Source organism: Erythranthe guttata, chromosome 1, assembly GCF_056151865.1.
Source record: "Erythranthe guttata isolate IM_541 chromosome 1, IM_541, whole genome shotgun sequence".
In the NCBI taxonomy this organism is placed as follows: Eukaryota; Viridiplantae; Streptophyta; class Magnoliopsida; order Lamiales; family Phrymaceae; genus Erythranthe; species Erythranthe guttata.
The window spans coordinates 4,400,121-4,411,570 of NC_142533.1; the positions used below are offsets into that span (position 1 = coordinate 4,400,121).

The 11,450-nt window shown below is 29.9% G+C and overlaps 1 protein-coding gene and 2 long non-coding RNA genes across 3 annotated transcripts; all 3 read left to right on the forward strand.

Moving 5' to 3' along the window:
* The first annotated feature begins 4,914 nt into the window (after positions 1 to 4,914).
* On the forward strand, positions 4,915 to 5,268 carry LOC105966511 (nuclear transcription factor Y subunit C-1). The gene has a single exon (XM_012991069.2). It carries the CDS (start codon positions 4,915 to 4,917, stop codon positions 5,266 to 5,268), a length of 354 nt encoding a protein of 117 aa, XP_012846523.1.
* Positions 5,269 to 7,650: 2,382 nt separating this feature from the next.
* LOC148772633 (uncharacterized) lies at positions 7,651 to 8,675 on the forward strand. Its single transcript, XR_016032294.1, has 2 exons — positions 7,651 to 7,735; positions 8,282 to 8,675. It is a non-coding gene; the product is annotated as an uncharacterized LOC148772633 (long non-coding RNA).
* Positions 8,676 to 9,983: 1,308 nt separating this feature from the next.
* LOC148772634 (uncharacterized) lies at positions 9,984 to 10,679 on the forward strand. Its single transcript, XR_016031171.1, has 2 exons — positions 9,984 to 10,143; positions 10,398 to 10,679. It is a non-coding gene; the product is annotated as an uncharacterized LOC148772634 (long non-coding RNA).
* The last annotated feature ends 771 nt before the right edge of the window (positions 10,680 to 11,450 follow it).

Below are 11,450 nucleotides of genomic sequence, written 5' to 3' on the forward strand. Positions count from 1 at the left end.
TTCCATTTTAGCTTATTTATTGCCAAAAAAAAAATGTAGAATTTAAAAATAGTTCCGCATCGAAATCGACGGAATGCAGAATTTCGTTTCTATTTTCACTCATGTTAAGATGAGTTACTTAACTAAATTATAGATAGTTAACAGGTTGATTAGAGAGACATAACTTGATAATAGTGCAAAATTAATTTTGAGGAAAGCTTTAATCAATATAACTTTTCTACTTATATCCATGATTTTTTTTATTTTTTTTTATTTTATTAAATTTCCAGGTATTTTTCTTAAGGGGACACCTTATCCTATTTTTCTAATATTAGTTTTTTTTTTTTTTTTTTTTTTTTTTAACATCACATAAAAACTTGCAATCTTAAGCAAACATTTTAGTCCATATAAAAATTGAAACAATCCCTTTTTACCTAATTATCAAGCCATCATTGTAGAAAAGATGACAATTAATTATAATTTGGTGGTTTCAACAAATCATATTTGCAAAGAACAAATTAGTATAAATTTAATTAGGTTCATTAACTAATTAATATTGCCCCAATATTTTGTGGTTGCAAATATAAGATCTGAAATGATATTGCCCCCAATTTCAATATTCATCAAATTTTCATATTTTAAAACCTTGTTTTCTCTCACTCTCTCAACCAAAAAAAATCTCTCGACGCTAATTTACGATTCCTCCAAAAAAAGCCAAATATTATTAATTTCTTGAAAAAATAATAAGAGTTTCTTAATTGTCAAAATTGTGGACAAGGCATGTTGTGGCCCAAATTTGTGTCTATTATGAACATTTTGACTGTTGCAAGTCAATTCTTCATTGCTTGAGGACCGGATAATAATTTTGTTCTAAAATTGCAAATTAAGTTAATTAATTTTGGATTGATGGTACTATTGACTAAACTAATCTTGATTAGGTGATACTTTATAATTTTTACTATAGCAGTCAAATCATATCTGAATAAGAGAGAAATTTATGAAATTATTTCGATATTTTTGTATAAAAAGCTAAACAAACGCGAATTCGTTTCGGAGAAAGAATGAAAATTCAACCAGACATTGCCAAATATTTTCTGTAATATATATAAAGAAAAAAAATAAACTTCCAAGTATTACATCACAATCAAATTAAAAAAATATAAATATTTTTTTTAATCTTGATGAAGTATGACTTTTGTTGAGGAGATGATTGCTTTATAAGGGAACACTATTTATATATTTTTTCAGTCACATGAGATGATGAGATGGCGTATCTAATTTATGTAACAATTAATCAAATCTTGTACAACAAGCTAAGTATTTTATTTATTTTATTAAAGAAAAAAGAATAAAGATGTATAAAAAAAGAATAAATCAGAAAAAAAAAGGTGGCTAAAATAAAAGCCAAAAACAAATGAGAGGTTGCAATGATGAGCCAATGTGCTCGCGAGGGAGACAACTTAAAGTGCTGCTAAAAATATTTGGCCCCATGTACACACACTTGCACAAAATTTAATAGGCTAAATTACAAATATCCATGAGGTACGGTCAAATTACAAAAAAACCCCTCAAATTTTGGATAATTATAATTAATTTGTTTACACGTCCACCATTATAGTGTCAAATTTAATATCATCTTCTATATTTCGTGGAATGTTCTCTAGTTTGTACTCGTTTTGTGCAAAAATGCAGTTTCTAATGCAATACAATCTGACATATATATGCCAAAATACACATCTTATGATCATCTTACTTCAAAATCTGAAGTTCGAATAGGATAAAACGGGTACAAAATTGAGAATATTCCGTATAATCTAAAAGATTTTACTAAATTTGACACCTCAAGGAAATTTGACACCTCAAGGATGGATGTCTAAGAAGATTTATAGTTGATGGGTGGTTGTAGTAATTACCCAAATATGAGGGATTTTTTTCGTAATTTGACCATATCTTAGGGGTGATTGTAATAAATTGAATTTTTATCCATGTTACTTGAATAAAAGGAAATGTAAAAAATTATGAGGAGACTGATTCGTGGCTAGAATTTTAACATTCTCAAAATATTATATGCACTAAATTATTTGATACTAAATTATTGCAAAAAAAAAAATGGAATAAAAAAATGAATAATATAATAATAATAATAAAAAAAAAAACCCATAAAAGCGAAATGTATACTAGAAAAGAAAAGAAAAACGAATATATAAAGAGAGAGTGGAAAGAGAAAAAAAAAATTAATTAAAGAAAAACCATAGTAGTCACGTGCTGGACAACCCAAGAAACTGAGGCTAGCACGTGAGGGAAGTCCTAAGATATCTGTAAGAATGTGTGAAGGAATTTTAGAGAACTGGCAGATTCTTTTGCCAGCAGAGACAATGACCAAAGAGCACCTTTTCTTTGCGTTTTTACGCAATAACTCGAGCGCCCGCGGCATTCGATTGTGGGCCGCTGATACTCGAGCTTCCCGCGCCTGGACAATTGCTGGCAAACTCAGACTAATATATACAAATTAAAAGTACAATTTTGGAATCTTTTTCTCGTTAAAAACATTGAACAAGTCTTCTTGTGTAGTTTGTAAACTATTGCGGAAGAATGGAATTTTTACGCAGTACATCTATATGGGTGGCTACAGTTTTTTCTAATCAAAATAGATCCTAATAAAATTATTCTTTTTATGTCACATATTCACAAAAAATAAAAAGAAAATTCTTTTATTCAATTCTTAGATTGGGCTTATATGTTATTCAAAATATTTTGCAGATTATAATTAGGTTGGGCTAAAAAAATTGAAATAGCCTTATAGGGGCCCAATCTCTACTCGAATTTAAGAAGATATAGCTCAATCAAATCCATAATTAATATGAAGTTTTTGTAATTTAAGAAGATTAAATCTATTACAAAAATAAAATAAAATTATGTACTCTTATGCCAAATACTCTTAGTTTTGAAATCTTTTTATGTAAATGCGCGATATATGTTTGGAAAACGCGTAATAGTTCATTAATAAAAGCCGTAGAATTCAGTATTCGTTTCGGTACATCCACAATCGCTGATTTTAAATTATATTTTTTGAGATTTATTATTTATCTATCTCTTAAAAGTCGAAGAGTTAGAAATACTAACTCGTAGACTTCTAAGAGTTTGTAAACATGTACACGCTACATCGATAGATTTGTTACAGCCGTACCCACACTATTAAGTAACAGAGCGAGTATTACTCGACGAATTTGGGTTATCATCCTCGATTTATCGGTAAGATTTAAATTTCAAATACAATTGATTTTTTTAATTAATTAAATAAGAAATGATGTTTAAATAATTCAATTAATGATCTCACATTAGTGACCATATTAGCATAGAGTTATAACCAGTTCAACTGAAATGCAATTGGTCTAATCCCACACTACTCGTATTAATTAATGAATAATTATTATTAATTAATTTTAAGTTTATTATTGTTGTCCAAGAGAGCTATGTTTGAAAATTGCCTGCAAATAATAATAAAAAAAAATAATAATAATTTGCTTGTGTAAGCTTATGACATGTCATGAACGAGTGTAATATATATTTCCATTTTGAATATTAAAACGTTCAAATTTTGAATTTTCCATTAAAAAAATAGTAGAGATATTAGGTACATAAAATATATTTCTTCCTAAAAATTATTTTCCCATTTGTAACGATAAATCCCTTAGTGCAATGCCAAAAGAAAATAGGGTAAATTACAAAATCCCCTGAATGTATGCTAAATTATGAAAAATACCCTCAATGTTTGTTTGCGCCTTACATTGACCCCTTACAGTACGACTTTTTATGGAATCTTTTTTATTTCGGAGAATATTTACCAAAAAATGACAATTCTATCCCTACAGACATCGAACGTATCGAAGGTAGTCATACACAAGTGTTAAAAAAATTGCCTATGTATGCTATGATGGTTTGTACTAGCAATCCACGTAGTGTAGTGACATTGCAAAGTGACGTTGATCAAAATAAAACTGTTCTTAGGGGTATAATTGGTATTTTTGAAGACTATTCCCTGGAATCAAAAAGATTTCATGAAAATCACACTAAAGGTCGGTGTAAGACGGAAACAAATATCAAGAAAATTTTGGTAATGACGGATAGATGTGGGTATTTTTCGTAATTTAACCTAAATTCAAGAGATTCTCGTAATTTACCCAAGAATGAATAAAAAGTCATTCTTTGTCTTTTTCTAATTGTTGTAACATTGTGAGACAAATATAAATAAATATTGGTCAAATATTTGAAAATTCAAATTTCGAAAATCTCTGCGTCATAAGAAAGGGATGTAAAATTATTCAAATTGTATTCCTTATGAATTTATTAACATAGATCATTGAATGAAGCGTGAGCAAAATATATATATATATATATATATATATATATATATATATATATATATATATATATATATATATATATATATATATATATATATATATATAGTGTTGACTTGATTCTAATTGATCAAGTGATTCAAGAAATTCTAATGTTTTAATTTATTTTAAAGTATAACTTATAATTAATTACTTCAATTGTTTGTTTAATTCGACTATTTCAAACTTGGGACTAAGCATAATTGGAATAAGTCGACTAACCCTAAATATAATCCCATTTCACACCTTCTAACAAATTATGTTTACTTCACTAGCTCATTAATTAAAACTCTAGAAAATAATAATTAATTTAATATCTACAAAATCTTCAGCCGGCCCCAAATAGGCGGCTGGCCGGCCGCCCCACCGCCACCTCCGATAAACATATTTCAAATATTCCTCACACTTCAATTATTTTCTTCCCAATATATATATTATATATACAACTCAAAAAATAACCCTAATTTCTTGAAATTCACCATAAATATTATCATCATCTGCCAAAAAAGAGAAAAAAAAAAGGGTTCGTCGAAAAATGAGGCAACCGGGGGCGTATTCGAAATTACTATCGGGAGGAGTGTCGGGGAAAACGGGACCGCATTCATTGCCACTCGCAAGAATAAAGAAAATAATGAAGAAATCGAGCGAAGATGTGAAAATGATATCGGGTGAGGCTCCGATAGTGTTCTCCAAGGCGTGTGAGTTGTTCGTCGAAGAGTTGACGAAGAGGGCTTGGTTGATTACGCTGCAAGGAAAGAGGAGGACAATGCAGAAAGATGACGTGGCGTCTGCTGTTATTACAACTGATATTTTCGACTTTCTTGTCAACCTCGTTGTTGAAGATCGTAACAATTCTACTGCTGCTGTTGCTGCTAATAAACTCGGCTGATGATGTTGAGCAAGTATTTGATGAGGCTGTGATGATGACATGATCTCTCTCTCTCTCTCTCTCTCTCTCTCTCTCTCTCTCTCTCTCTCTCTCTCTCTCTCTCTCTCTCTCTCTCTCTCTCTCTCTCTCTCTCTCTCTCTCTCTCTCTCTCTCTCTCTCTCTCTCTCTCTCTCTCTCTCTCTCTCTCTCTCTCTCTCTCTCTCTCTCTCTCTCTCTCTCTCTCTCTCTCTCTCTCTCTCTCTCTCTCTCTCTCTCTCTCTCTCTCTCTCTCTCTCTCATACTAAGTTTTTCTTATTCATAATTATAATTAACAAATGTATAATATGTATTTTTTTATGTGTTATCTTTTAGTAATGTTTACCATATCTATCATGAAAAGTAATATATATATATTGTTAGAGTAAAAAGCTTATTAAAATCATGCTTATATATATAATGAATTTGTTTTTTAATTAATAAATTCAGTTTTTCGTCATTTAAATCGAGAGCAATTGTTTTATTTGTTTACTAATCTATGAATAAGTAGTCGATTATTCTATAATTGTATGTCAATTGTTGTGTCGAGTTTGGCTAATTACGCTAAAAAAGAAAATAATCAGCTCTTATAAAATAAAAGTAAATTAGTTCTCGGTGCAAATAGAAGTAGACGAATCATCATAAAGATTGTAACACTAGATTTTTGGCCCGTGCGATGCACGGGATTGAATGTAAAATGAATACAAAGTAAAGTTCAATTGAAACGACAAAGTCGAACTTTCAATTCATTTTGATGTTTTGCTATGTCTTGATTATAATCTCCCGTCCATAAACTTTTTTTTCCATATTTATTAATTTAACTTTATGTTTTTAATGTAAGATAGTTGTATATTTATCTTATCTCAATTTAAAATTTTGATTGTTTAATTAGCAGATTATATGATATTAGTTAGGGATAAATATACACTTGAAATTAATATTTAATTACCGGTCATTTAAAATTTTGATTAATATTTAATTAGTAAATTATATGATATTAGGTTAGGCGGGGAAAAATACTATTGGGGTTTTTTTAGGGTTTCTACAGGAACCTTTCTTTTGTTAATAAGATAATATTTTAGTAGTCTATCTTAATCTACGATAACTGTAGTAACTTAGGGCCCGTTTGGTTACCGTTATAAGGTGCTACTAACTAAATAGTAGAGGCTAATAACATGTCCGGTTGGTAAGATTCACACTTTTTCAAATCCGCTACTAAAATCAAAGTTCGCTATTAAATGCTACTATTTCATTAAATTAGTAGCACCCCTCCCCTTGAGATTAATTTAATAGGGGGTGACTAAAAAGGAAATATACAATTTTATCCTTAAAATTATATTGTATTATTGTAAACTAAATGGTTTTATAGACAATTCATATATAATAACTGATTTTAACAAATTTAATAGAAAATCTAATCTAAGAAGCCGAACATGCTACTAACTAAATAATTAATTAGTCAGTAGGGAGTTAATCCAATCTCATGTAATCCAATCTAATCCAATATAGGTAACCGAAAAATCATATTAAGGTATAGATTCATTACATTTATATCAATAGCCAAATTTTGTTTAGCTCAAAATCGTTACCATAAATTAAAACTATCAAATTTTGAATATATATTTTTGCTTTTGATGATCTAAGATTTGAAAATCGACTAGAACCCATCTGAATGTTGAATTAAGTATTGGACACTGAATGCATAAATATATGACTGAATGATTAAGATCGATGTTTGGATGTTGAATACTGAACTTGTTTGATATATGAACAAATATTGTGTATAACAAGTGTAATTTTATTATATTAATTATAATAATCGTTAATCATATATTAAAAATACTCTCTCAGTCTAAATATTCATGATACCATTAGTCAATTAATTATATTTTAACGTGAAAGATGAATTAAAAGCATTTTATCTTTTTTCTTCAACGACTCATTAAAGTATCGTAAGTTACCGAGATCTATAAAATGCTACACTGATTTATACAAAATAACTACCCACTAAACACACACATACACATGAGTATGTGTTATTATGCGTAAATCAATGGTGCAGGATCACCCGTTGTATATCACCAGGTGTAGCATCTACAAAACCGTTTGTCGATCTTGATCCATTATTTGCATTTTCTCATAAATCATTACACTTCTTTTCCTTTTCAAAAGAAAATAGGAAAACCCCCTTTTCTCAAATGTTTTCCAATTAATTGTGACATTTAATATTTTCTTGAAAAAAGACCAAGTACATTAACTAGAATTAATTGGTGTATACCGAATAATTAAGGCTCTTCTATCCAATTAACAGAGTCCACGTGGCCATCCAAGTAGTATAAATTAGTGCTTAAACATCGAATTAAACTCATTGATTTGATAATTAATTAAATTAGCATGGCCAATCTCATCTCCTCAGCCTTGTGTATTCTCATCATCCTCTTTTTTTCATCAGGTGAAATTTACACTGAGGAAATAAGAAAAAATATTTATTTCGAATTTTCAACTTTTCGATTTGAATCTTAAGAAATTTCCGATTCGACGGACTATGTTGATTTCTTACATATTTTTTTCTATTTTATATAATTTATTATGATTTGGTCATTTTTTTACGATTCAAAATTTGTTTTATTTCATATATGTTAAAGATGAAACATGGCCTCATATTTGAAATAAAATCAAATAAATATTAAAAAAATTCATTATATTATTTATTTATATATGTTGTTTAATGCTGCTATGAAGTTTTACTTAAATATTTTAGTTCATACAATGCTCAATATATAAATATTTCCTTACAATTCTAGTGCGAATACGAAATATCATTACTTATTATGTCATCAATTATACTTATAATAGTAATTTTTTAGAATAGATAAATAGAACTCTTACAATTTACAATTCGTACAACTTGCAATATAATCTATAGATTTAGCAAAAAAAGAAAAAGAAAAAAAAGAATTGGATTCGATTTGCGATTTAACAACGATATGCATTGCAGGTGGTTGCAGTGCGAATGCGACAGATTTAGCCGCGGCGAGTCCGCCGAAATCGGAGCCATGTTACACTTGGTTAGGGGTTTGCTCCAACACTGGCAGCGAGGCGGAGAAGAATCAACTTTGTAAGAAGCGGTGCACCGCATATTTTCACAAAGAGCACGACGGATTTTGTGCCGAGTTTGAAGGAACAGTCGGGTTGTGTTTCTGCCCGGTTGATTGCGATAGCGACTAATATCACTTCTTAGTGTTATCAAAACTCATGTAAATATTAATAAAATGTTTTTGATTGGTTTGATTTGGAATAAATAAAAGAATAGGGATATGAAAATTATTTTAATATTTATTTTCAAAAACAAAAGCTATATATGGAAAAAAAAATTGAAATTCAGCAATTTATTTTAGGGTAAATTACAACCAACCCCTGAGATATGGTCAAATTATGAAAAAATCCATCATGTTTGGATAATTACAACCACCCTCAACTATAAATCTTCTTACACGTCCACCCTTGTGGTGTCAAATTTAGAGGAATCTTCTAAATTATATGGAATATTCTCAATTTTGTACCCGTTCGAGCTCCACATTTAGAAGCAAGATGATTATAAGATGTGTTTTTTGGCTTGTAAATATCAGATTGTAGTGCATCAGAAACTGCATTTTGCCACAAAACAAGTACAAACTAGAGAATATTTCACGGAATCTAGAATATTATGTTCAATTTGACACCATAAAGGTAGACGTGTAAGAAAATTCATAGTTGAGGGGTAGATGTAATTATCCAAACAAGAGGGATTTTTTTGTAATTTGACCATACCTCAAGGCAGGGCCGCTCATAGGAATTCAGGAGCCCAAGGCGAACTATGCAGATCTTTGAAACGGGCAGGGGCAACATTGTCTCTTTTTTTGTTTGAAGTAAACAAAGTAGGTTGCAAAACTTGGAGTTACTTAAAAGGTGTTGAGTGTAGGTTTTATACTCAATTTATATTTTCTTATGAGGATTTTTGTGAAATTTTATTGATTGAATGATGCTTAATGACTTTGTTATTGTATTTTAGGTACAAATTGAAGAATCGAGAGTCTAGATGATGGAACGGTAAAAAAGAGGCAAGGAGGGAAGACAATCGGCCGCAGTCCAAAAATAGAATTGAGACGATCGTCTGAAGATTTCAGTTGATTCTCCGATGGCCGTCTCGAAAGGAAAAAAGTTTAATAGCAGGTTGAGACGGCCGTCCGAAGTTCCTCGACTGCGCATTATAGAAATTTTAATTGCACAAGAAAACGCCTATATATTACTAAGTCTTAATTACACCTACATAAGATAACATCAAAGACGAAATCTAGACATTTTTTCCGCAATCTTAGAACAAGATCATAGCAGAGAATCGAACACAAAAACTTGACGAATCTTCATCATAATTCTTCTTTTATTTCTCTTTTCTAAATATATAATCAATAAATACTAATATATATGGACTATATTTCTAAGGGCGACCGACTGCCTTTCTCGTTTTCCCTCGTAACCGGGTCTGACCTCAGCGGTGGTTGTAATTTACTCTTTATTTTAAAAAAAGTTATGAAAAACCGTGCACCTAAAACCACTTTGACTTTCTGGTATGAATGAAGACGAAAGTTCATTAGGTGTCCCTTATCCAATTAGAATAATCGACGTGTCGAATTTAAATCATTGTTGGTGAGGTGAAAATCAGTATAAAATGGGGGTTACAATTTAGAAAATCAAAATAAAAAAATATATATATAAAAATAATTCGATTTGTACGAGGTTTGATATATTAGCAATTTAACATGGCCAACCTTGCCTCGTCATCAGCCTTGTGTCTTCTCATCATCCTCTTTTTCTCATCAGGTGAAATATTTATTTATATATATATATATATATATATATATATATATATATATATACTATAAAGTTTTATACATTAGTATTTATTGATTATATCAACAATTATGCTTAGAAACAATTTATACTTTTAGTAATTTTCAATTAGAAAAAAAAAAAAAAAAAAAACTCTTACAATCACAATTCGTTACGACTTGCAATCTGTCAAAAATAATTATGGATTCGATTTGCAATTTAACAGCAATATGTATGTATTGCAGGTAGTTGCAATGCAAACGCGGCAGATTCAGCAGTGGCGAGTCCGCGGAAATCGGAGCCATGTGATCCATGGTTAGGGCTTTGCCCCATTGGCAGCATTGAGGAGAAGAATCGAGCTTGTAAGAAGCGATGCGTCGAGGCTTTTCACAAAGATGTCGATGGATATTGTACTAGGTTCCCAGCAACAGGCGGGCTGTGTTTCTGTGTGGCTTGCGCCTAATATTACTTCTTAGTGTTATCAAGACTCATCTAAATATTAATAAAAATGTTTTGGATTGGTTTAATTTGGAATAAATGAAAGAGTAGGGATATATATATATATATATATATATATATATATATATATATATATATATATATATATATGAAAATCATTTTAATATTTATTTTCAAATCTTTTAAATATTTTATATAGTTTTGAAAAACAAAAGTTCAAATTAAAAATAAATAAATTAAAAATTCAGTAATTTATTTTGGGGTAAATTACAACCACCCTTGAGGTATGGTCAATTTACGAAAAAAAACCCCTCTTGTTTGGATAATTACATCTACCCATCAACTACGATTTTTTCTTACACCTCCAACCTTGCGGTGTCATATTCGACATAGTCATCTAGATTTTATGGAATGTGCTCTAGTTTGTACTCTTTTTGTGTAAAAATACAGTTTCTGATGCACCACAATCTGATATATATATACAAGCCAAAAAACACATATTATGATCATGTTGCTTCTAAATGTGGAGTTCGAATGAGATAAAACAGGTACAAAAGTGATAATATTCTATATAATCTCAAAGATTCCACTAAATTTGAAACCACAAAGGTGTAAGTGTAAAAAAATTTATAGTTGAAGGGGTGGTTGTATTTATCCAATCAACTGGAATGTTTTCGTAATTTAACCATATTTCAGAGTAGTTGTAATTTATCATTTATTTTGAAAAAGTTATAAAACACTGTGCACCTAAAACCACCTTGACTTTCTTGTATAAAGACGAAAGTCCATTAACTACAATTGAATACACACAACTCTAATTAGGTGATCTTCATCCAATC

Excerpts from the sequence above, each read along its gene's own strand:
- LOC105966511 (XM_012991069.2), top strand. The coding sequence starts at position 4,915 with ATGAGGCAACCGGGGGCGTATTCGAAATTACTATCGGGAGGAGTGTCG.